Source organism: Salvelinus alpinus, chromosome 5, assembly GCF_045679555.1.
Source record: "Salvelinus alpinus chromosome 5, SLU_Salpinus.1, whole genome shotgun sequence".
In the NCBI taxonomy this organism is placed as follows: domain Eukaryota; kingdom Metazoa; phylum Chordata; class Actinopteri; order Salmoniformes; family Salmonidae; genus Salvelinus; species Salvelinus alpinus.
The window spans coordinates 95,861,695-95,888,632 of NC_092090.1; the positions used below are offsets into that span (position 1 = coordinate 95,861,695).

The following is a 26,938-nucleotide window of genomic DNA, read 5'->3' on the forward strand; positions in this document are numbered from 1 at the left end:
GGATTTGCAGTAAGGTTTGAGAGACACATCAAAACCTTCTCAGAACTTGACGATGTACGTTGTATTTGTCAATGCGAAGTGACTAGGCTCAGTAGAGGAGGCAGATACAGTACAGTGACTAGGCTCAGTAGAGGAGGCAGATACAGTACAGTGACTAGGCTCAGTAGAGGAGGTGGATACAGTACAGTGACTAGGCTCAGTAGAGGAGGCAGATACAGTACAGTGACTAGGCTCAGTAGAGGAGGCAGATACAGTACAGTGACTAGGCTCAGTAGAGGAGGTAGATACAGTACAGTGACTAGGCTCAGTAGAGGAGGCAGATACAGTACAGTGACTAGGCTCAGTAGAGGAGGTGGATACAGTACAGTGACTAGGCTCAGTAGAGGAGGTGGATACAGTACAGTGACTAGGCTCAGTAGAGGAGGTGGATACAGTACAGTGACTAGGCTCAGTAGAGGAGGCAGATACAGTACAGTGACTAGGCTCAGTAGAGGAGGTGGATACAGTACAGTGACTAGGCTCAGTAGAGGAGGCAGATGCAGTACAGTGACTAGGCCCAGTAGAGGAGGCAGATACAGTACAGTGACTAGGCCCAGTAGAGGAGGTGGATACAGTACAGTGACTAGGCTCAGTAGAGGAGGTAGATACAGTACAGTGACTAGGCTCAGTAGAGGAGGCAGATACAGTACAGTGACTAGGCCCAGTAGAGGAGGCAGATACAGTACAGTGACTAGGCTCAGTAGAGGAGGCAGATACAGTACAGTGACTAGGCTCAGTAGAGGAGGCAGATACAGTACAGTGACTAGGCTCAGTAGAGGAGGTGGATACAGTACAGTGACTAGGCTCAGTAGAGGAGGCAGATACAGTACAGTGACTAGGCTCAGTAGAGGAGGTGGATACAGTACAGTGACTAGGCTCAGTAGAGGAGGTGGATACAGTACAGTGACTAGGCTCAGTAGAGGAGGCAGATACAGTACAGTGACTAGGCTCAGTAGAGGAGGCAGATACAGTACAGTGACTAGGCCCAGTAGAGGAGGTGGATACAGTACAGTGACTAGGCTCAGTAGAGGAGGTGGATACAGTACAGTGACTAGGCTCAGTAGAGGAGGCAGATACAGTACAGTGACTAGGCTCAGTAGAGGAGGCAGATACAGTACAGTGACTAGGCTCAGTAGAGGAGGCAGATACAGTACAGTGACTAGGCTCAGTAGATGAGGCGGATACAGTACAGTGACTAGGCTCAGTAGAGGAGGTGGATACAGTACAGTGACTAGGCTCAGTAGAGGAGGCAGATACAGTACAGTGACTAGGCTCAGTAGAGGAGGCAGATACAGTACAGTGACTAGGCTCAGTAGAGGAGGCAGATACAGTACAGTGACTAGGCTCAGTAGAGGAGGTGGATACAGTACAGTGACTAGGCTCAGTAGAGGAGGTGGATACAGTACAGTGACTAGGCTCAGTAGAGGAGGCAGATACAGTACAGTGACTAGGCTCAGTAGAGGAGGCAGATACAGTACAGTGACTAGGCCCAGTAGAGGAGGTGGATACAGTACAGTGACTAGGCTCAGTAGAGGAGGTGGATACAGTACAGTGACTAGGCTCAGTAGAGGAGGCAGATACAGTACAGTGACTAGGCTCAGTAGAGGAGGTGGATACAGTACAGTGACTAGGCTCAGTAGAGGAGGCAGATACAGTACAGTGACTAGGCTCAGTAGAGGAGGTGGATACAGTACAGTGACTAGGCTCAGTTGAGGAGGCAGATACAGTACAGTGACTAGGCCCAGTAGAGGAGGCAGATACAGTACAGTGACTAGGCTCAGTAGAGGAGGTGGATACAGTACCGTGACTAGGCTCAGTAGAGGAGGCAGATACAGTACAGTGACTAGGCTCAGTAGAGGCAGATACAGTACAATGACTAGGTTCAGTAGAGGAGGCAGATACAGTACAGTGACTAGGCTCAGTAGAGGAGGCAGATACAGTACAGTGACTAGGCTCAGTAGAGGAGGCAGATACAGTACAGTGACTAGGCTCAGTAGAGGAGGCAGATACAGTACAGTGACTAGGCTCAGTAGAGGAGGCAGATACAGTACAGTGACTAGGCTCAGTAGAGGAGGCAGATACAGTACAGTGACTAGGCTCAGTAGAGGAGGCAGATACAGTACAGTGACTAGGCTCAGTAGATGAGGCGGATACAGTACAGTGACTAGGCTCAGTAGAGGAGGTGGATACAGTACAGTGACTAGGCTCAGTAGAGGAGGCAGATACAGTACAGTGACTAGGCTCAGTAGAGGAGGCAGATACAGTACAGTGACTAGGCTCAGTAGAGGAGGCAGATACAGTACAGTGACTAGGCTCAGTAGAGGAGGTGGATACAGTACAGTGACTAGGCTCAGTAGAGGAGGTGGATACAGTACAGTGACTAGGCTCAGTAGAGGAGGCAGATACAGTACAGTGACTAGGCTCAGTAGAGGAGGCAGATACAGTACAGTGACTAGGCCCAGTAGAGGAGGTGGATACAGTACAGTGACTAGGCTCAGTAGAGGAGGTGGATACAGTACAGTGACTAGGCTCAGTAGAGGAGGCAGATACAGTACAGTGACTAGGCCCAGTAGAGGAGGCAGATACAGTACAGTGACTAGGCTCAGTAGAGGAGGCAGATACAGTACAGTGACTAGGCTCAGTAGAGGAGGCAGATACAGTACAGTGACTAGGCTCAGTAGAGGAGGCAGATACAGTACAGTGACTAGGCCCAGTAGAGGAGGCAGATACAGTACAGTGACTAGGCTCAGTAGAGGAGGCAGATACAGTACAGTGACTAGGCTCAGTAGAGGAGGCAGATACAGTACAGTGACTAGGCTCAGTAGAGGAGGCAGATACAGTACAGTGACTAGGCTAGGTAGAGGAGGTGGATACAGTACAGTGACTAGGCTCAGTAGAGGAGGTGGATACAGTACAGTGACTAGGCTCAGTAGAGGAGGCAGATACAGTACAGTGACTAGGCTCAGTAGAGGAGGCAGATACAGTACAGTGACTAGTCCCAGTAGAGGAGGCAGATACAGTACAGTGACTAGGCTCAGTAGAGGAGGCAGATACAGTACAGTGACTAGGCTCAGTAGAGGAGGCGGATACAGTACAGTGACTAGGCTCAGTAGAGGAGGCAGATACAGTACAGTGACTAGGCTCAGTAGAGGAGGTGGATACAGTACAGTGACTAGGCTCAGTAGAGGAGGTGGATACAGTACAGTGACTAGGCTCAGTAGAGGAGGTGGATACAGTACAGTGACTAGGCTCAGTAGAGGAGGCAGATACAGTACAGTGACTAGGCTCAGTAGAGGAGGTGGATACAGTACAGTGACTAGGCTCAGTAGAGGAGGCAGATACAGTACAGTGACTAGGCTCAGTAGAGGAGGTGGATACAGTACAGTGACTAGGCTCAGTTGAGGAGGCAGATACAGTACAGTGACTAGGCCCAGTAGAGGAGGCAGATACAGTACAGTGACTAGGCTCAGTAGAGGAGGTGGATACAGTACCGTGACTAGGCTCAGTAGAGGAGGCAGATACAGTACAGTGACTAGGCTCAGTAGAGGAGGCAGATACAGTACAGTGACTAGTCCCAGTAGAGGAGGCAGATACAGTACAGTGACTAGGCTCAGTAGAGGAGGCAGATACAGTACAGTGACTAGGCTCAGTAGAGGAGGCGGATACAGTACAGTGACTAGGCTCAGTAGAGGAGGCAGATACAGTACAGTGACTAGGCTCAGTAGAGGCAGATACAGTACAGTGACTAGGCTCAGTAGAGGAGGCAGATACAGTACAGTGACTAGGCTCAGTAGAGGAGGCAGATACAGTACAGTGACTAGGCTCAGTAGAGGCAGATACAGTACAGTGACTAGGTTCAGTAGAAGAGGCAGATACAGTACAGTGACTAGGCTCAGTAGAGGAGGCAGATACAGTACAGTGACTAGGCTCAGTAGAGGAGGCAGATACAGTACAGTGAGTAGGCCCAGTAGAGGAGGCAGATACAGTTCAGTTGAGGAGGCGGATACAGTACAGTGACTAGGCTCAGTAGAGGAGGCAGATACAGTACAGTGACTAGGCTCAGTAGAGGAGGCAGATACAGTACAGTGACTAGGCTCAGTAGAGGAGGCAGATACAGTACAGTGACTAGGCTCAGTAGAGGAGGTGGATACAGTACAGTGACTAGGCTCAGTAGAGGAGGCGGATACAGTACAGTGACTAGGCTCAGTAGAGGAGGCAGATACAGTACAGTGACTAGGTTCAGTAGAGGCAGATACAGTACAGTGACTAGGCTCAGTAGAGGAGGCAGATACAGTACAGTGACTAGGCTCAGTAGAGGAGGCAGATACAGTACAGTGACTAGGCTCAGTAGAGGCAGATACAGTACAGTGACTAGGTTCAGTAGAGGAGGCAGATACAGTACAGTGACTAGGCTCAGTAGAGGAGGCAGATACAGTACAGTGACTAGGCTCAGTAGAGGAGGCAGATACAGTACAGTGACTAGGCCCAGTAGAGGAGGCAGATACAGTTCAGTTGAGGAGGCGGATACAGTACAGTGACTAGGCTCAGTAGAGGAGGTGGATACAGTACCGTGACTAGGCTCAGTAGAGGAGGCAGATACAGTACAGTGACTAGGCTCAGTAGAGGAGGCAGATACAGTACAGTGACTAGGCTCAGTAGAGGAGGTGGATACAGTACAGTGACTAGGCTCAGTAGAGGAGGTGGATACAGTACAGTGACTAGGCTCAGTAGAGGAGGCAGATACAGTACAGTGACTAGGCCCAGTAGAGGAGGCAGATACAGTACAGTGACTAGGCTCAGTAGAGGAGGCAGATACAGTACAGTGACTAGGCTCAGTAGAGGAGGCAGATACGGTACAGTGACTAGGCTCAGTAGAGGAGGCAGATACAGTACAGTGACTAGGCTCAGTAGAGGAGGCAGATACAGTACAGTGACTAGGCTCAGTAGAGGAGGCGGATACAGTACAGTGACTAGGCTCAGTAGAGGAGGCAGATACAGTACAGTGACTAGGCCCAGTAGAGGAGGCAGATACAGTACAGTGACTAGGCTCAGTAGAGGAGGTGGATACAGTACAGTGACTAGGCTCAGTAGAGGAGGCAGATACAGTACAGTGACTAGGCTCAGTAGAGGAGGTGGATACAGTACAGTGACTAGGCTCAGTAGAGGAGGCAGATACAGTACAGTGACTAGGCCCAGTAGAGGAGGCAGATACAGTACAGTGACTAGGCTCAGTAGAGGAGGTGGATACAGTACAGTGACTAGGCTCAGTAGAGGAGGTGGATACAGTACAGTGACTAGGCTCAGTAGAGGAGGTAGATACAGTACAGTGACTAGGCTCAGTAGAGGAGGTGGATACAGTACAGTGACTAGGCTCAGTAGAGGAGGCAGATACAGTACAGTGACTAGGCTCAGTAGAGGAGGTGGATACAGTACAGTGACTAGGCTCAGTAGAGGAGGCAGATACAGTACAGTGACTAGGCCCAGTAGAGGAGGCAGATACAGTACAGTGACTAGGCTAGGTAGAGGAGGTGGATACAGTACAGTGACTAGGCTCAGTAGAGGAGGTGGATACAGTACAGTGACTAGGCTCAGTAGAGGAGGCAGATACAGTACAGTGACTAGGCTCAGTAGAGGAGGTGGATATAGTACAGTGACTAGGCTCAGTAGAGGAGGCAGATACAGTACAGTGACTAGGCTCAGTAGAGGAGGTGGATACAGTACAGTGACTAGGCTCAGTAGAGGAGGCAGATACAGTACAGTGACTAGGCTCAGTAGAGGAGGCAGATACAGTACAGTGACTAGGCTCAGTAGAGGAGGCAGATACAGTACAGTGACTAGGCTCAGTAGAGGAGGCAGATACAGTACAGTGACTAGGCTCAGTAGAGGAGGTGGATACAGTACAGTGACTAGGCTCAGTAGAGGAGGCAGATACAGTACAGTGACTAGGCTCAGTAGAGGAGGCAGATACAGTACAGTGACTAGTCTAGGTAGAGGAGGTGGATACAGTACAGTGAGGTTATTGAATCATTTAGGAACCAAAACGGAAGAAAACAGGACGAAACAGTGAGGTACCTACCTGAATTTGTCCAATAGAATCTTTTGTTTTCGTTGGTAAAAAACGTGATCAGTGGCAAAACGTTTAGCTACGTTGTACACTAACGAATACACCCGAGGAGTTGTCTGTGGTTAGTTGTTGTCGTTGGTGCACTCTGCCTAACAGTAGCTTCATGGATGAACATTCTCAGTTGACAGTACAGTGTCTCATTACCAAGGCCTGAGGCGATTCACACAGTACTTCAAAGAAACTGTTAGAAGATACAAAATATTAACCATGGCCTACCCCAGAATGATACGGTGACATTTACAGCGGTGTAAATGTTATAACCAGGTCTGTGTTTACTACAGTCATCAGTGCATAATATTTACTTATTATTATTTCTGGTACGGTATATAAAATAGAATTCAGTAGAATAGAATCAGACTTAATTTGTCTTGTGACGGAAATTCATATTTTGCTCTGCAAACACATACAAAGAGGAGCCTAGGGTCATGTAGGGGTTAAGTGCCTTATTCAAGGACACAATGGTAATATGTAATAATATGGTAGCTATGAACCAACGACCTTCCAGAAATTGTAAAACTCTCTCTCTCTCTCTCTCTCTCTCTCTCTCTCTCTCTCTCTCTCTCAGAGATGTAGCCTCTGTCTACATCCGTCCTCAGACATTTAAGGCCCACCATGCTGTTCTATCTGCTGCTGGTCTTTCAAGCCAATGCCAATGCCCAGATCGACCCAGGTGAGTCAGCTGCTGTTACTCCACACGCTCCCCCATTCCATTGTTGCCAGTCATACCACACACCTGGTGAACATGCACAATTGCTAACCAATCAGGATTAGTCACCTATTAGTCCCTGGACCGGACCCAATTCCCTCTCCTTCCTCCTGAAATGTGCACTTGTTCACTTCCCTTCACTGATTTGAAAGGAAGTGACTGGTGTAAAAAAAAATATGATGGAAATTCCCACAAGCACATGCCACCAATTATCAAATGCTTTTAAATTTGTGGGCAGTATTGAACAAGTGGAAAATGAGATATTAATTAGGACGCACCCCATATTTAAGTCTCCCCTCTTTAAAACCCAACTGTAATTTCCTTCCATGGGATTTCAGAGGGCTTATTTTTGTTAACCTAACTAACCCTACCTACGTCAATACCTCAAACTGTCTGGCACTTATCCGTCCACGTACACACAAGTATACACACACTGACCATTCAGTCCCTGCAGGCTGCATATAGATGCTACATTTCACAGGTCCGTTTTAAAAAGTACTAACTAAGTAAGGCAGTGTAGGCTGAAGTTGCCTCTTGACGTTGATCTTGGGTCAGTAGCGTTTTCCTCACTAATGGTTGAGGTTATGATTATGGGAAGGGAAGGGAAGCTGATCCCAAATGTACATTTTTGTCATTTAGCAGTCACTCTACTCCAGAGCAACTTGCAGTTAGTGCATTCATCTTAAGATAGCTAGGTGAGCCCACCACATATCAGCCATAGTAAGTCCATTTGTCCTCAATGCCGGAGACGGTATGACTAGTAATGACCTCGGGTTCACTTTCTGCTGGCTCTGACTCCTCTACGGCAGCACACTGCCGTTACCCGCTTGGCATGGAGGATGGCCGGATCAAAGACCATGACATCACCGCCTCCAGCCAATGGTACGAGACCACTGGGCCACAATATGCCAGGTAAGTGTTCATTGATTACAGCACAGCACAATGCCAGTGTATGAAGTGTATTCTTGATATATGGTAAAAATGTTCTCTCTTCATTCCATGAATTATCTTTCTTTATCTTCCTCTCCGTTCCCCTCTCTCGTCTATTTATTGGTTTAGTGGTATGCCAATCTGTTGTAACTTATTGCTGATGAACTTTCCATACATTTAGTCATAATTTATTCATAATTTAGTCATCTTTTAGTCATTATTCAGTCATAATTTATTCATAATTTATTCATCTTTTAGTCATTATTCGGTCATAATTTAGTCATAATTTATTCATCTTTTAGTCATCATTGACTCATCTATACAGTGTGTAAAACATCAAAAATTGTATGACATCATATTTTATGTATGTTTATGCATATGTACCAAGATGTTCAAATAAACCTAAACCTATCTGAGTGCAGGTTGAACCGGGAGGAGGGTGACGGGGCGTGGTGCCCAGCGGGACTCCTACAGCCCTCTGACACCCAGTACCTGCAGGTCGACCTGGGCCAGCTCACCTTCCTGACAGTGGTGGGAACCCAGGGTCGCTATGCCCGGAACTCGGGTAAAGAATTTGCCCGCATGTACCGCCTGAACTACAGCCACGACGGCAAGCTCTGGAGGTCCTGGAAGAATCGCCTTGGCAATAAGGTGAGGGGAGTGAGGGAAGTGAGGAGTGCAGGAAAGGGAAGTGGTGTGAAGAATGGAGGGGAAGGGAGCAGAAATATTTAGTGTTATGTTGTTTCCAACTATTATGAGTGATTCTAGAGGAAATCTTTTAATGCTGAAATGACCAGAGCACAAACATTATGAATTTGGCTGACAAATATATAGAGTATGTTTAGTTTAGTGGTCAAATACAGTTGTAGAGGTGGAGAAACAGCTGAGAAAAGGATTTTGTCCAGGCTAGACCAAAGAAATGTCTTGTAGGTTTTGGAATGATTGTAAAACCAGGATGTTTTACATTGTTGTGTTGAACAACCACGAGACAAAGTGTAAGAAGGGATTATTTAGGGTGTCGTTTATTATATAATGTATGCTATTTAGCAGACGGTTTCCATCCAGCAATACATGCGTATATTTTCATAGTGGTGACCCCACCAGCAATCAAACCCATAACCTTGCCAGCACCAAGCTTTACCAACGGAGTCACATAGGACCCTTCTGTAATTGAACTGTTTCTAATCTCTTGTCAGACGATGGAGGCGAATGACAACGCCTATGTCTCTGTGATCAAAGACCTTCACCCGCCCATCATCAGTCGCTACATCCGTCTCATCCCCGTCACCAAGATGCCCACCACTGTGTGTATGAGACTGGAGCTGTACGGCTGCCCCTGGCACGGTGAGAGCAGGCATACACAGGCACGTACACACCATCCCAGAATGCATTATGCCACACAACATTTCTCACTATTTCTCACAGCATTTCACAACATTTTGTGTGTGTGTGTGTGTGTGTCAGAGGAGGCTGTTGGGAGGAGTTATAGGAGGACGGGCTCATTGTAATGGCTGGAATGTCATAAATGGAACTGAGTCAAACATGTGGTTTCCATATGTTTGATTTGTTTGATAACGTTCCTTTTATTCCATTCCGGCCATTAGATTGAGACTGTCCTCCTACAGCTCCCCCCACCAGCCTCCTCTGACCCCCCCCCCCCCCCACACACACACACACACACACACACAAAATGTTGTGAAATGCTGTGAGAAATAGTGAGAAATGTGTAGCATATTGCATTCTGTGGTTGTCTCTCTGTTCAAGTAAAAGGAAGGTAAATCAAATCAAATTGTATTGGTCACAAACACATGGTTAGCAGATGTTATTGTGAGTGTAGCGAAATGCTTGTTTGTGTTGTTGGGACACGATAAAGCTAGGCGGTATTGGGTCTGTGAACACACCACAGCAGGATTAGGGATTGCTGTGTGTGCGTGTGCGCGTGCGCGTGCGTGTGTGTGTGAAACTGTCCGATCAGTTAAAATGATGACTCAGAACGGAGTCTCTGTCTCCACTCCTCCTCCTCCTCTCTACCACTATCCCCCTCTTCTCCGTACTGTAGACGGCCTGACGTCATACAGCTCTCCTGAAGGTCAGCTGATGATGCCTCCTGGGTATCCCATTGCCAGCCTCAACGACTCCACATACGACGGCGCCCACGAACGAAGGTAGGCCTGGTGCCTGCATACACACCGTCACACACACACACACATAATGAACCAGGCAACGTCAGATTTCAGAGACTTACATCTCCAGATGAAACAACATGCCAACAAATACTAATAGAATTCGACCTGAAATGCACTACAACTCTGTCCTTTACCCGGTTTTGATGTAGTTTCCCCTCCTTAATATATAAAGCACTTTGAGCACTGGAAAAACACTATAAATCCAATCAATTATTGTGCCTTCCTTCTCCCAAGGAAACTGTCCGGGGGGTTGGGTCAGCTGACGGACGGTGTGATTGGTCAGGATGACTTCCTGGTGACGCGGCAGTACCATGTATGGCCTGGATACGACTATGTGGGCTGGAGGAACGGGAGTCTGAGCTCTGGCTATGTGGAGATGGAGTTTGTCTTTGACAAGCAAAGGAACTTCACCTCCATGAAGGTACCAAAGTGCATCCTACAGAGAAGGAATGGAACAGACACGGTTAAGGACAGAGAAGGCATGGGACAGACACGGTTAAGGACAGAGAAGGCATGGGACAGACACGGTTAAGGACAGAGAAGGCATGGGACAGACACGGTTAAGGACAGAGAAGGCATGGGACAGACACGGTTAAGGACAGAGCAGGCATGGGACAGACACGGTTAAGGACAGAGAAGGCATGGGACAGACACGGTTAAGGACAGAGAAGGCATGGGACAGACACGGTTAAGGACAGAGAAGGCATGGGACAGACACGGTTAAGGACAGAGCAGGCATGGGACAGACACGGTTAAGGACAGAGCAGGCATGGGACAGACACGGTTAAGGACAGAGAAGGCATGGGACAGACACGGTTAAGGACAGAGCAGGCATGGGACAGACACGGTTAAGGACAGAGAAGGCATGGGACAGACACGGTTAAGGACAGAGCAGGCATGGGACAGACACGGTTAAGGACAGAGAAGGCATGGGACAGACACGGTTAAGGACAGAGAAGGCATGGGACAGACAAGGTTAAGGACACAGAAGGCATGGGACAGACACGGTTAAGGACAGAGAAGGAATGGGACAGGTAGTGTTACTGTCTGTGTAACCTACTGGCCTGTTCATATGAGGTGATGTTACTGTCTGTGTAACCTACTGGCTTGTTCATATGAGGTGGTGTTACTGTCTGTGTAACCTACTGGCCTGTTCATATGAGGTGGTGTTACTGTCTGTGTAACCTACTGGCCTGTTCATATGAGGTGGTGTTAGTGTCTGTGTAACCTACTGGCCTGTTCATATGAGGTGGTGTTAGTGTCTGTGTAACCTACTGGCCTGTTCATATGAGGTGGTGTTACTGTCTGTGTAACCTACTGGCCTGTTCATATGAGGTGGTGTTACTGTCTGTGTAACCTACTGGCCTGTTCATATGAGGTGGTGTTACTGTCTGTGTAACCTACTGGTCTGTTCATATGAGGTGGTGTTACTGTCTGTGTAACCTACTGGTCTGTTCATATGAGGTGGTGTTACTGTCTGTGTAACCTACTGGCCTGTTCATATGAGGTGGTGTTACTGTCTGTGTAACCTACTGGCCTGTTCATATGAGGTGGTGTTACTGTCTGTGTAACCTACTGGTCTGTTCATATGAGGTGGTGTTAGTGTCTGTGTAACCTACTGGTCTGTTCATATGAGGTGGTGTTACTGTCTGTGTAACCTACTGGCCTGTTCATATGAGGTGGTGTTACTGTCTGTAACCTACTGGTCTGCTACATTTGATGCAGAACTTTTGCCAAGTGTGACGATTGCATTTATTTCAATGAAAGCTTGAGGTTTGAGCTGCTCAGTGTAAATTATATTCTGGTTTCATTTTCAACATTTTGACGTGCTGCTCACGCCCTACAACAATGGATGAAGAGGCTCACGTTCTGCTCATGTTGGTCAAAAGTTACTCTGTGTATAAATATAAAAATATATTTTTTAATAAAACCTACTGACTTCCCAGTGTAGTTCGTATGTAACTGTGGTCTTCCCTGAACAGGTGCACAGTAACAATATGTTCTACCACGGGGTGAAGATCTTCTCCTCCGTGTCCTGCTCTTTCAAGCCCCGCCTCATCGCTACCTGGGAGGCGGAGCCGGTGGAGTTCCGTACGGTGCTGGACGACCGCAACCCCAGCGCGCGCTATGTGACCGTGCCTCTGGGACGCCGTAACGCCAAGGCCCTGCGCTGCCGCTTCCACTTCGCTGATGTGTGGATGATGTTCAGCGAAATCTCCTTCCAGTCAGGTAGGAGGGGAAGCAGAGAAATATCTACCACTAAGGCATGGTTCACTTCCTTCCTTCCTTCCTTCCTTCCTTCCTTCCTTCCTTCCTTCCTTCCTTCCTTCCTGACTCCTCTTCATCCCCTATGGGACGTAAGGCTACAATGATCTACTTCCAGCGATATCTGTCCTTTGACACATGTTGAGCCACGCCAGGCACCGGTTCACTGGAAAACAGTTAAAGACCTGTGCAATATGTAGAAATAGACACGCCATTTCCTGGCTTTCAAAAATTCTTAAATGTTTGCTAGATTTTAGGTTGTGATGTGACAAGCACAAGCAATGTGCAGAGAATCATTGTACCATCTAAACCCCTGTCAAAATATATACTCTAATGTTCAGTGTCGTATGTGAACACAGGTGACCATTTGAAGAGATTTGTCTCAAACGCTATATATCTATTTTCTGAAATGTTGGTAAATTAGCATTTTATTGTTTAAAGAAGTTGAGAGAGATCGGTGTATTTTTTCACTATCTAATCATGACATGAGGTTGTTCAATGACAGACATGTACTGTATTTGTAACGATGTAGGTTGAAAGTCGGGAAGCAAGTTCAGGGAATGAGTGTTTTAATAAATACACGTTACGTAATACAAAACAAGAAACCACGAACAACTCACAGACATGACACAGAAACAATAACGCCTGGGGAAGGAACCAAAGGGAGTGACATATATAGGGAAGGTAATCAGGGAGGTGATGGAGTCCAGGTGAGTGTGATGACACGCAGGTGCGCGTAACGATGGTGACAGGTGTGCGCCATAACGAGCAGCCTGGTGACCTAGAGGCCGGAGAGGGAGCACACGTGACAATATTTGATTAAAATCTATCACTTGATGGATTAATTTCAGAGAGACAAATAATAATTTTTATTTTGCAAATGCAATATATCTGCCTCACTCTCAGAGAAATGAGTAAAACTGCTAGGTTTTACACAGTCAAATGTAACTAATAACTATATTTTTTTATATAGAAATGTACAGATGATACATTTGTGACATCAATATTTAAATGTTTTAAATAAATAATTTAATACAGTAACATGAGATCTGTATGTAAAACATATACATTTGAATTGTTTGGCATTTAGTAGATGCTCTAATCCAGAGCGATTTACAGTTAGTGCATTTTAAGATAGCTAAGTGGGTCCACCACATATCACAGTCAAAAATACAGGATATGAATATATATATATAGTGTTTTGCAAATACATTTTTTTTTCATACACATAATAGGAATAAAAATATTTTACACACACACATGAAGGTACCCATAAGCAATAATTTCTGATAAAAAAAAACACGAATTTGAAACATTTGTGGAAATAGAGTTTTTGGAAATAAACTCTTAATTTGTTCCTTTTGTCCCACAGCAGACACCGTGATTCCTACTCAGATAACCCCAGTGGTGACACCCCCCTGGCCCAAGGAGGAGAGCTCCATGCCCACCACCCACAAGACTGGTAACCTTTCAACTCTCTGCTTCCCCTCTCCCAATCCTTACCATAACCATTCATGGAGAAAATGCAAAACTGAGCGTTTCGGGGTGGTCTCTTCGCAAACAAGGGTTCCAAAAGGGTTTTTATCCATTGGAGAACACTTTTTAGTTCCAGGTAGAACCATTTTTAGTTCCAGGTAGAACACTTTTTAGTTCCAGGTAGAACCATTTTTAGTTCCAGGTAGAACACTTTTTAGTTCCAGGTAGAACCATTTTTGGATCCAGGTAGAACCATGTTTGGTTCCAGGTAGAACTATTTTGGGTTTCATGTAGAACCCTCTGGGGAAAGGGTTTATACATGGAACCCAATAGGGTTCTACCGGAAACCAAAAAAGGTTCTTCAAAGGGTTCTACAATGGGGATACCTGAACCCTTTCAGGTACTAGATAGTTTAGGTGTTTTCTAAAAGTATAAACCTACACCTCCCTTTTCATATGCAGCACCTCTGAATATTTCAACACTTTGTTTCATTTCAGTTGTTTAGTTGTAGCTGAAAAAGTCTGACCGCAAAAGTGTAAAATAAGCTGAAGGAAAGGGAATGGATCCATCTAACCTGTTTCTACTGTATACAGTATAGTTTTCACTATGGAAATAACTTGATTAAGTTATATCCTCGATCATATTTTAAATATATGTACTACTGGCTATAGACCTATATGTATTTTTTTCTCTCCAAATAAATGAAATTAGTCAACTCCTTAACTCCTCCCCCTCAGTGACAAGCCCATCAGCCAAGTACCAACCGGATGATGGGAACACCCCTATTCTGATTGGCTGTCTGGTGACGATCATCCTGTTGCTCGTAGTGATCATCTTCCTGATCTTGTGGTGCCAGTATGTGTGCAAGGTGCTGGAGAAGGTAGGACAGACTATATTCTGGATACCCACATCTGTCATAACCCTTTTTGACTAGCAGGTTGAACTGAGAAGGCAGAAGGGGATGTGAAAAATTGTGTTCTCTGAAGTGAAGAGGAAAATTCAGCAACTCTAAGGGCCTGGAAAGTGTAAATTGTTTTTATTTCTCCTCCGAAATCTAAATAGCATAATGAAGCTGTCTGTTTTTTGCATGGGCTGTGTCTTAATCCACCTCATCCTTCGATATTCGCCTTCCGGACGGTGGAAGAGCTACAGTGGTATTTGTCAGACCAGGAGAAATCCCGAAAATCAGGTCTTCTCACGAAAACGTCTGTAGAGTCCGAACGGTTTGGCCTACAAACTAATATGACCTTGGGACTCATCTGAAGTCGGTACCGACGATCTGCCAACTTCTGTCTGTAGCGTCCCAACAGTTTGGGCTAGCACCATCGAAAGGTGAGACTCTCACGTACATGTTGGTTGTTTTGCTCTAGGACGCCCACAAGCCTCACAAGACTCCACCGAAGGTCCTCGCTACCAGTTTTAAACAATCATGGAAGTAGTTTAGTGTTTACAAAATGGGTATAAAAAAAGTATCTAATTTCCTGATCTTTCTTATATGTCTCAGATACAGGACAGACGTTTCACAACAAGCTTCCTTTTGATACATTTTTGGACTATCTGTTTTTCCATGTATGAATGTTATTCAATGTTTAATTAAATTAAAAATCAAATATCTAAATGATCCATGGTATGACCATCTTAAAACAATTCCATATGTTATCTTAGTAGAAACGCAGCCAGGGCCGTTACACCTTAGTGTGTTTAAGTGTTTTTATAAAACAACTCCCACTGCCCTCCAAGAGATGTTGAGTTTCCTCTTCACTTCAATTCGCTCCTCAATTGATGCGCCTCGGAGAGGGAGGTAGCGATAACGTTTCCTTCGCTAAAGACTGATCCCTGCCTGCTTCCCGCCCCCAGGCTCCACGCCGTATCCTCGAGGAGGAGGTCACCGTGCGCCTGTCCTCCAGTAGTGACACCATCATTCTGCAGACCCCTCCCGTGCCCCCCCGGGTCTCTCAGATGGACCACCCATACGAGCGCGTCTTCCTCCTGGACCCTCAGTACCAAGACCCGGCCGGCCTCAGAAACAAGCTGCCCGAACTGTCTCGAAGTGCAGAGACCTCAGGTGAACACCTCTTCCTCTCCTTTCTCCTCCCACCTTCATCCTTCTTTCAATCAAAGGCATCGTGTTACTTCTTAGTCCATATAGTTTGCATGTTGCTGTGACTGTTACTCGCTTCTTACAAATCAACCTGTTGATCATACCAGCTGCTTCTCTGATTCTCAATATCCTCTGGAATGTTGTATGTTATGCACGCTGATCTGTTCAGACTCTCTTTCTTCTTTACCTTCCAGTCCTCCTCCATATCCCTCTAGCCTCTAGCCCTATGCCTTTATGACCTCTTCCTGACCTCTCGTCACGACCCAAGGCCCCTCTCGTGGTAAGAGATGAAAGGTGTGCCAATATGAAGACCCGGAATGGCCGCCCAATGATGATTGGAAATGTTGAAATGCCAGTGTCTCTTTGAATAGTTTGTATTTCCGTTTTACTATCAGACTATAATATCAGAATGATATAGAAGACCATAGTGGTGGGGATGGGGAATGTCCTGCTTGTCTGATTTGAGGCTAAAGTTCCTTCCCCTTCTGTGTTACTGTCTGGAACTACCAGGGTCTGTTACTGTCTGGGACTGCCAGGGTCTGTTACTGTCTGGGACTGCCAGGGTCTGTTACTGTCTGGGACTGCCAGGGTCTGTTACTGTCTGGGACTGCCAGGGTCTGTTACTGTCTGGGACTGCCAGGGTCTGTTACTGTCTGGGACTGCCAGGGTCTGTTACTGTCTGGTACTGCCAGGGTTCTGATACTGTCTGGGACTGTTCTCATTTCATCCTTAGCTTTATGAGTCTGGCACAGTGTTCAAAATGTAGAGTAGGACTGCTGCTCTAGGATCAGTTTAGCCTTATAGATCATAATGAACAAGATTACTTGAACAAGGGCGACCTGATCCTAGATCAGAACTCCTACTCTCAGGCCCTGGTTATCATAACAGTCAGGAGCTTAGCACAAACTATCACTCTCTCTTTCTCTCTCCGCCTCCTCCTTCTCTTCCTTTTCCTCCTCCTGCTCTTCCTCCTCCTTCTTAACATTCTCCTTCCTGCTCTTCCTCCTCCTCATCCTGTTCTTCCTCATCTTGCTCTTCCTCCTCCCAAACATTCTCTTCCCTCCTCTTCCTGCTCTTCCTCCTATTCATCCTGTTCCTTCTCCTCTTCCCTCCTCTTCCTCCTCCTCGTCATGCTCTTCCTCCTCCTCCTCCTCCCTAATATCCCTGCTCCTCCTCAGCGTGTGGTGGGGGCTATGCGGAGCCCGATGTCACCCAGTGCACGCCTCATCAGTGCTTCCAGAACAGCGTGCCGCACTACGCCGAGACAGACATCGTGAGCCTGCAGGGTGTGACCGGCAGTAACATGTATGCCGTGCCCGCACTCACCGTTGACTCGCTCACCCGCAAGGACATCTCCGTGGCAGAGTTCCCCCGACACAGGCTGCTCTTCAGGGAGAAGCTGGGGGAGGGGCAGTTCGGGGAGGTGAGGACCTTCCTGGTGTTTAACTTCTTGTTGACGTACACACAGACAACTGCAGATGACCTCATTCGTTCTTCACGAGCGTTTAAACGTTATATTCTTCAAGAATCAATGAAAGATGTATCAATCCCAGATTGCCCCTTCAACAGTTTTCCTCTGGAGGAAACAACAGAAGAAGGTTGTACTGTGTGTTATATTACCAAACGCTTTTCTGATTTCAGTCACATAAGTGACTGTGTTGTTCACCATGTATTTATCATTACTCCCACATTTATAAACAATTTACTAATCATTAGTAAAGTATTTGTTCAGTCCCTAATCTAAAGTGAGAGCTATCTATACTTTTTCAATAGTTTATAAATGTTTTGAGTGTACCAGTGTAATTTCTCACTAAAAGATGGGCAGACATTGGGTAGACATTCCTGCTGTACCTGGTGAAAGAACAAGCTCACAACACAGGATGTTTAATGAACTATAAATATGTAACAGTGTTGCTTCCGTCCCTCTCCTCGCCCCAACCTGGGCTCGAACCAGGGACTCTCTGAACACATCAACAACTGCCTCCCACGAAGCATCGTTACCTATCGCTCCACAAAAGCCTCAGAGCGAGTGACGTCACCGATTGAAACGCTATTAGCGCGCACCACCGCTAACTAGCTAGCCATTTCACATCGGGTACATATATACATGTTTGAATGATTAGCTTACTAACATTTACAAATGTGGGAGTCATGGTTAATAAATGATAAGCAAACTGTTTGCAAATGATTATAAATGGCTTATTATGGACCCCTTAAAATAATGTGTTACTGGGCACACAATGAAAAACGCTTCAAAACATAAAAATGAGTGTTTCTTATTGGACAAGTCCAGGTAGTCCCTCCCTGTTTCAGTCTGTTTGGGGCCTAATGAACATGACCCTGTTCTCTGTGCAGGTCCACCTGTGTGAGGCTGAGGGTCTGCCTGAGTTTCTGGGGGAGGGCGCCCCACTTCCCGACCGAGACGGACGGCCTGTACTGGTGGCGGTGAAGCAACTGAGGGCAGACGCCACCAACAACGCCAGGTGTGTGTGTTTGTTTATTTGTGTTCACCAGGTGTGTGTGTATGAATATTCCTACAGTACTCTGTGTATGAATAATCCTACAGTACTCTGTGTATGAATAGCTACGTTCTGACCTATGGTATTCTAAACCCCCCCCCCCCCCCCCCCACCGCCACCACACAAACACACACGCACAGGAACGACTTCCTGAAGGAGATCAAGATCATGTCGAGGCTCAACGACCCAAACATCATCCAGTTGCTGTGTGTGTGTGTGAGCTCAGACCCACTGTGCATGGTGACTGAGTACATGGACAACGGAGACCTCAACATGTTTCTGTCACAGAGAGAGATGGAGAGCACCCTGACCCACGCCAACAACATCCCCGCAGTCAGGTGAGACCCTCCTCCTCTCACCACGCTCCTCCTCTGTCTCCTCCTCCTCTCACCACGCTCCTCCTCTGTCTCCTCCTCCTCTCACCACACTCCTCCTCTGTCTCCTCCTCCTCTCACCATGCTCCTCCTCTCACCACACTCCTCCTCTGTCTCCTCCTCCTCTCACCATGCTCCTCCTCTCACCACGCTCCTCCTCTGTCTCCTCCTCCTCTCACCACGCTCCTCCTCTGTCTCCTCTCACCACACTCCTTCTCGGTCTCTTCCTCTCTCACCACGCTCCTCCTCTGTCTCCTCCTCTCACCACACTCCTCCTACTCCTCTCATCACGCTTCTCCTCCTCTCACCACTCTCCTCCTCTGTCTCTTCCTCTCTCACCACGCTCCTCCTCTGTCTCCTCCTCTCACCACGCTCCTCCTCTGTCTCCTCCTCTCACCACGCTCTTCCTCTGTCTCCTCCTCTCACCACTCTCCTCCTCTGTCTCTTCCTCTCTCACCACGCTCCTCCTCTGTCTCCTCCTCTCATCACGCTCCTCCTCTGTCTCCTCCTCTCACCACGCTCTTCCTCTGTCTCCTCCTCTCACCATTCTCCTCCTCTGTCTCTTCCTCTCTCACCACGCTCCTCCTCTGTCTCCTCCTCTCACCACGCTCCTCCTCTGTCTCCTCCTCTCACCACGCTCCTCCTCTGTCTCCTCCTCTCACCACGCTCTTCCTCTGTCTCCTCCTCTCACCACGCTCCTCCTCTGTCTCCTCCTCTCACCACGCTCCTCCTCGGTCTCTCCTCTCTCAAACGCTCCTCCTCTGTCTCCTCCTCTCACCACGCTCCTCCTCTGTCTCCTCCTCTCACCACGCTCCTCCTCTGTCTCCTCCTCTCACCACGCTCTTCCTCTGTCTCCTCCTCTCACCACGCTCCTCCTCTGTCTCCTCCTCTCACCACGCTCCTCCTCTGTCTCCTCCTCTCACCACGCTCCTCCTCTGTCTCCTCCTCTCACCACGCTCCTCCTCTGTCTCCTCCTCTCACCACGCTCTTCCTCTGTCTCCTCCTCTCACCACGCTCCTCCTCTGTCTCCTCCTCTCACCACGCTCCTCCTCTGTCTCCTCCTCTCACCACGCTCCTCCTCTGTCTCCTCCTCTCACCACGCTCTTCCTCTGTCTCCTCCTCTCACCACGCTCCTCCTCTGTCTCCTCCTCTCACCACGCTCTTCCTCTGTCTCCTCCTCTCACCACGCTCCTCCTCTGTCTCCTCCTCTCACCACGCTCCTCCTCGGTCTCTTCCTCTCACCATGCTCCTCCTCTCTCCTCCTCTATCACCATGTTCCTCCTCGGTCTCTTCCTCTCTCAAACGCTCCTCCACTGTCTCCTCCTCTCACCAGACTCCTCCTCTCCTCTCACCATGCTCCTCCTCGGTCTCCTCCTCTCTCACCATGCTCCTCTACTCCTCTCCTCTCACCACGCTCCTCCTCTACTCCTCCCCTCTCACCACGTTCCTCCTCTCTCCTCTCCTCTCACCATACTCCTCCTCGGTCTCCTCCTCTGTCTCCTCCTCCTCTCTCCTCTCCTCTCACCATGCTCCTCCTCGGTCTACTCTCCTCTCACCACGCTCCTCCACTCCTCTCCTCCCCTCTCACCACGCTCCTCCACTCCTCTCTCCTCTCACCACGCTCCTCCTCTCTTCTCCCCTCTCACCACGCTCCTCCACTCCTCTCACCACGCTCCTCCTCTCTCCTCCCCTCTCACCATACTCCTCCACTCCTCTCTCCTCCCCTCTCACCACGCTCCTCCTCTCTCCTCCCCTCTCACCATGCTCCTCCACTCCTCTCTCCTCCCCTCTCACCACGCTCCTCCACTCCTCTCTTCTCTCACCACGCTCCTCCACTCCTCTCTCCTCCCCTCTCACCACGCTCCTCCACTCCTCTCTCCTCCCCTCTCACCACGCTCCTCCACTCCTCTCTCCTCCTCCCCTCTCACCATACTCCACCACTCTCAGTCATTCCAACTATACCAGGGGTATTCAAACCCAAGCCTAGAGGTCCAGAGTACTACTGCTGGTAATGTTCTACCTGATAATTAATTTTACCCACCTGGTGTCCCAGGTCTAAATCAGTCTCTGATTAGAGGGGAACAATGCAAATCTCCGCAGCAGTGGAACAGGCTTGGAGGTCCAGATTTGAATTTACCTAAACTAAACCAATTCTCTCACCCATAGAAATAAAGGTCAATGACTCAATATTCTATTACTACTCCCTCACTTCTGTCGTGGAAAATTGCAAGATTATGTTATAATGCTTGTAAGTTTATGTTATAATGCTTGTATTGCATTATAATGGTTGTTTTACTCGACAGAATAGAGTATTGTGTGTGTGTTCCACTGAGGATGGGCCTCTATGAGATAACACGGACAGAGGAGATTTACGATGTCTTTGGGTGATAAAACCTAAAGAGCATTCCAGAGAACATGAGCTAATGGTTCTGTTCTATGCTGTACCAGGGAGAAACAGTTCCCCTTTGGAGTAAGAGGGCCAGACACTGGTCTTAACAATGAAAACTGTTGACACAGCAGTAACTCTCTGCTGTGTTTTATAGATATCTTTCATACAAATCTTAACCTTTGTGAACTGTTCCTAAGATCTGTGGTTCGTCAGTGTAAGTTGAGAGTGGTGTATCTTGGCTATAAAAGATCTTTGTACTTTTCTTTAGTCACTTCTCAACGGTTCATTAGAAATAGTGAATTGTTGAAAGTCAAATGCCATTGCAAAGCTTATTATTATTAAAGATGTAGTTTAAGTATAACTCTGACTGGTGTGTAGTTTGTAACTCTCCTCATTTGGTAAAGCAGAAATATGCCACCACACTTCCTCCAACAACATTGTTCTACATTGTTTTATTTATTTATTTATTTTTTTATATTTTTTTTTATCCGTTATTTTACCAGGTAAGTTGACTGAGAACACGTTCTCATTTGCAGCAACGACCTGGGGAATAGTTACAGGGGAGAGGAGGGGGATGAATGAGCCAATTGTAAACTGGGGATTATTAGGTGACCGTGATGGTTGAGGGCCAGATTGGGAATCTTAAACTAACACATTGGTTCTCTCTCTCTCTTCGCTATATTTCCTCACTCTTCGCTATCTCTCCTCTCTCTCATTTCACTATCTATCTTCTCTCTCTCTTCGCTACCTCTCCTCTCTCTCTCTTCCCTATCCATCTTCTCTCTCTCATTTCGCTCTCTCCTCTCTCTCTCTTCACTATCTATCTTCTCTCTCTCTTCGCTACCTCTCCTCTCTCTCTCTTCCCTATCCATCTTCTCTCTCTCATTTCGCTCTCTCCTCTCTCTCTCTTCACTATCTATCTTCTCTCTCTCTTCGCTATCTCTCCTCCTCTCTCTCTCTTCGCTATCCATCTTCTCTCTCTCATTTCGCTCTCTCCTCTCTCTCTCTCTTCACTATCTATCTTCTCTCTCTCTTCGCTATCTCTCCTCTCTCTCTCTTCGCTATCCATCTTCTCTCTCTCATTTTGGTCTCTCCTCTCTCTCTCTTCGCTATCTCTCCTCACTCTCATTTTGGTCTCTCCTCTCTCTCTCTCTCCTCTCTCTCTCTTCGCTATCTATCTTTTCTCTCTCACTTTTTTGCTATCTCTCTCTCTCTCTTTGTAGTTTGTCAGACCTCCTGCACATGTCAGTGCAGATCTCGTCCGGCATGCGGTACCTGGCCTCTCTGAACTTTGTGCACCGAGACTTGGCCACACGCAACTGCCTGCTGGACCGCAGACTCACCATCAAGATAGCAGACTTCGGCATGAGCAGAAACCTGTACAGCAGTGACTACTACCGCATTCAGGGGCGAGCTGTGCTGCCCATCCGCTGGATGGCCTGGGAGAGCATTCTACTGGTGAGAAAGGATAATACTTCAGCGTCGTTCCACAAAATTAATCCCTTTTGGGTAGTTAACTTGGTGGAAAAAAATTTAACATTTTATTTCACAAAATGTTAAAATTTTGTCATGACGAGCATGTTCAACCTCTCAAGAAGTTACATTTAAAAAGTGACTATAGTAAGTGCTTATTAAGTGCCAAATAAAGTAACAGGGTTGACTGTCACAGAGTTGACCGTAACATGGCCATAAATCCCCTTGTGACAGTGAGAATGGAAGCGTGTTGTGTGCAACAGGGAGGGGCAATTGAATGCAAGCGTCACAACAACAAAAAAAGTAAGACCCTGGCGGGCTGCCAGTAACAACCGTTTCCAGCCTGTCTATCTATGGGTAACAGTCTTGACCTATTATGCTCAACCCCCTCAGTTTTCCACCACAACAACACTGAAATGGGCCAAAAAGAGGAGAATCAGCTCACCTGATTTGATAGTATGATTTAACTATAATTTTTTATATATACTGTATATATGTAAAAAGGAATAGTTTTACCATATTAAAAATATAGTTAGATTCACGTTACAGGTTTGACTTTAAAATGAGGGGCATGTTGTTGTTTTTTTACATTAAAATGAATCACTAATCACATGAAATAAATAATCATCTTTAGAAATGAATCACTAATCACATTAAATAAATAATCATCTTTAGAAATGATTCATTGTAACAAAATAACAGGGCTTTGATGGTGTTGCTCTGAACCAGAGCATGTGAGCTGAGTTGAGCAGTTGGACATCCAGCTCATTGCTCTGGCGCACCACGTCCTTTCCAACCGCACCGCATCCTTTCCAACCGCACCGCGTCCTTTCCAACCGCACCGCGTCCTTTCCAACCGCACCGCGTCCTTTCCAACCGCACCGCGTCCTTTCCAACCGCACCGCGTCCTTTCCAACCGCACCGCGTCCTTTCCAACCGCACCGCGTCCTTTCCAACCGCACCGCGTCCTTTCCAACCGCACCACGTCCTTTCCAACCGCACCACGTCCTTTCCAACCGCACCACGTCCTTTCCAACCCCACCACGTCCTTTCCAACCGCTCCGCTAAAAAAACGTTCAACGCTCACAAGTTTAAAAACACTGCTGCTCCATATTCACTCCATTCATTAAAATCCCATTTTAACCAACACCATCTATTGTTGTGACTACCTGGACCTACCATTTTGGTTTTGAATCCAAACCATATGATTTGAATGAAAAGTATTTTGAATAAAAAACATGAAAAGATGAAGAAGCGCACATCATTTCAAATAGGCTACATTCTTTAAAAAATAAAAAATAAATCACTTTTATTTAACCAGGTAGTTCTCATTTGTTGAGTGGAGTGTTGGCTCCAGCCCCACTACTCGCTCCACTCCAGCCCCACTACTCGCTCCGCTCCAGCCCCACTACTCGCTCCACTCCAGCCCCACTACTCGCTCCACTCCAGCCCCACTACTCGCTCCGCTCCCGCTCCACTACTCGCTCCGCTTGTCGCTCCACTCCAGCCCCACTACTCGCTAGGCTTGTCGCTCCACTCCAGCCCCACTACTCGCTCCGCTCCAGCCCCACTACTCGCTCCGCTCCAGCCCCACTACTCGCTCCGCTCCAGCTCCACTACTCGCTCCGCTCCAGCTCCACTACTCGCTCCGCTCCAGCCCCACTACTCGCTCCGCTCCAGCTCCACTACTCGCTCCACTCCAGCCCCACTACTCGCTCCACTCCAGCCCCACTACTCGCTCCAGCTCCACTACTCTCTCCGCTCCAGCTCCACTCCAGCTCCACTCCAGCTCCAGCCCCACTACTCACTCCGCTCCAGCTCCACTACTCGCTCCGCTCCAGCTCCACTACTCGCTCCGCTCCATCTCCACTACTCACTCCAGCCCCACTACTCGCTCCGCTCCAGCCCCACTACTCGCTCCGCTCCAGCCCCACTACTCGCTCCGCTCCAGCCCCACTACTCGCTCCGCTCCAGCTCCACTACTCTCTCCGCTCCAGCTCCACTACTCGCTCCAGCTCCACTACTCGCTCCAGCTCCACTACTCTCTCCGCTCCAGCTCCACTACTCGCTCCAGCTCCACTACTCGCTCCGTATTACCTCCCAAGAGAATTCTCTTCGGTTATAGTCGCAGCTGTGTATATTCCCCCTCAAGCTGATACCACGACGCCCGTCAAGGAACTACACTGGACTTTATGCAAACTGGAAACCACATATCCTGAGGCCGCATTTATTGTAGCTGGGGATTTTAACAAAGCAAATTTTTTGAAAAAGCTACCGAAGTTCTGTCAACACACTGACTGTAGTACTCGCTTAGGAAAAACACTAGATCACTGCTACTCGCCTTTTCGAGATGCCTAGAAGGCCCTCCCCCGCCCTCCCTTTGGAAAAATGTTGCTCCTCCCTTCCTATAGGCAGAAACTCAAACAGGAAGTACCCGTGCTAAGGTCTATTCAATGCTGGTCTGACTAATCGGAATCTATGCTTTGATCACGTGGACTGGGATATGTTCCGGGTAGCTTCCGAGAACAACATTGACGCTTACATGGACACGGTGACTGAGTTCATCAGGAAGTGTATAGGGGAAGTTGTTCCCACGGTGACTATTAAAACCTACCCAAACCATAAACCATGGATAGATGGCAGCATTCGCTCAAAACTGAAAGCGCGAACCACCGCATTTAACCATGGCAAGGTGACTGGAAATATGGTTGTATACAACCAATGTAGTTATTCCCTCTGTAAGGCAATCAAACAGGCAAAACGTCAGTACAGAGACAAAGTGGAGTCGCAATTCAATTCCAAGCTGTTTAAAGGCACATTCAACTTAGTGTATGTAAACTTCTGACCCAGTGGAATAATCTGTCTGTAAACAATTGTTGGAAAAATTACTTGTGTCATGCACAAAGTAGATGTCCTAACCGACTTGCCAAAACTATAGTTTGGTAACAAGAAATGTGTGGAGTGGTTGAAAAAAGAGTTTTAATGACTCCAACCTAAGTGTATGTAAACTTCCGACTTCAAGTGTATGTACAGTCTTCTATTCTACTGTATTTTAATCAATGCCACTCCGACATTGTTCATCCTAATGTTTATATATTTCTTAATTCCATTCTTTTACTTTTAGATGTGTGTATTGTTGTGAATTGTTACTGTAATGTTGGAGCTAGGAACACAAGCATTTCGCTACACCCGCAATAACATCTGCTAAATATGTGCATGTGACCAATAACATTTTATTTGATTTGAAAAGATGTGCAACATGAAAATGTGGTCCCATTTACATTGTTTAATTTATTGATGGTCCCTAACTAGCCCCAGAGATAGACTGTCCAATGTCAAACCAACTTTGCCACAACCAGGCTGAAGCTAATTGGTGAAAGGAGTTGGCTAGCACTAGCTAGCATAGGCGACTCCAAGACACAATACCTGGTTAGACAGTTTCAAGTTATCTAGAAGGGTGATTGACTAAATGTGAACTGTTTTTTTTCATGTAGAAACAAACACATGTGATTTGTGAACACACACAAGAGACAAGTCGAAAAACGAGGACAAATCCGAAAATTTATATTTTTCTTATAGATGTTTTCTAAGACCCCCTTTCCATCTGTTTGACGACAAAAACAAAGCCTTTGCTTGACAAATGTGCAGTATATATGGCTCAATTTCACATTGAAACAGTGGTGTTGAGTGGATGAGAGATAGAGATGATGTAAATGTTATCATGTATCCATCAAAGCTCATTCAGAACTCTGATAGAAGTTATAGGCCACCATTTTGACCAGTTAAGTCAACCTTTATTTGGCTACATCTGAGTCTTATGCATTAGTGCACACCATAGCAAAACACTTATGAAACCCCTCCCTGCTTGTCTATTTTCTTCCGTTTGGTGCCAAATCAATACGACCCAAATAGATCCCGTGGTTGTTGGTGTGAGGTTTAGGATGAAGTTGGTCCTTGATGCTGATCTTGGGTTAGTTTGGTATTTTCCCCACTAATGGTTAAGGTTAGGATTGGGGGAGGGGAATCTGATTCTAGATCTGTACCAAGGGGGAACTTCACTGTCTGTGTGGTTCCTCTCCAGGGTAAGTTCACCACGGCCAGCGATGTGTGGGCCTTCGGCGTCACCCTGTGGGAGATCTTCACTCTGTGTAAAGAGCAGCCCTACAGCCTACTGACAGACGAACAGGTCATCGAAAACACTGGCGAGTTCTTCCGAAACCAGGGCAGACAAGTAAGTGATTTTATTTATTTATTTTATTCAATCATTTATTTATACATGGGTGACAAAAACATTTAAAAGAGAGAAGAGTGGTATCCGGGCACTGGATTCATCAGTGCATAGGATTAAACATGTCA

The 26,938-nt window shown here is 47.0% G+C and overlaps 1 protein-coding gene across 1 annotated transcript in view; it reads left to right on the forward strand.

The window, feature by feature from the left end:
• ddr2l (discoidin domain receptor family, member 2, like) overlaps positions 1-26,938 on the forward strand; it is a 48,925-nt gene that overhangs the window by 17,710 nt on the left and 4,277 nt on the right. Inside the window, exons 2-16 of the mRNA XM_071404276.1 lie at positions 6,729-6,833; positions 7,679-7,781; positions 8,222-8,450; positions 8,996-9,143; positions 9,859-9,964; positions 10,220-10,406; positions 11,968-12,214; positions 13,623-13,712; positions 14,464-14,606; positions 15,584-15,791; positions 17,006-17,250; positions 18,183-18,310; positions 18,487-18,684; positions 22,333-22,567; positions 26,664-26,813. Coding sequence (XP_071260377.1) covers positions 6,776-6,833; positions 7,679-7,781; positions 8,222-8,450; positions 8,996-9,143; positions 9,859-9,964; positions 10,220-10,406; positions 11,968-12,214; positions 13,623-13,712; positions 14,464-14,606; positions 15,584-15,791; positions 17,006-17,250; positions 18,183-18,310; positions 18,487-18,684; positions 22,333-22,567; positions 26,664-26,813 — 2,475 coding nt within the window. The 5' untranslated portion in view covers positions 6,729-6,775. The remainder of the gene's footprint in view (positions 1-6,728; positions 6,834-7,678; positions 7,782-8,221; positions 8,451-8,995; positions 9,144-9,858; positions 9,965-10,219; positions 10,407-11,967; positions 12,215-13,622; positions 13,713-14,463; positions 14,607-15,583; positions 15,792-17,005; positions 17,251-18,182; positions 18,311-18,486; positions 18,685-22,332; positions 22,568-26,663; positions 26,814-26,938) is intronic.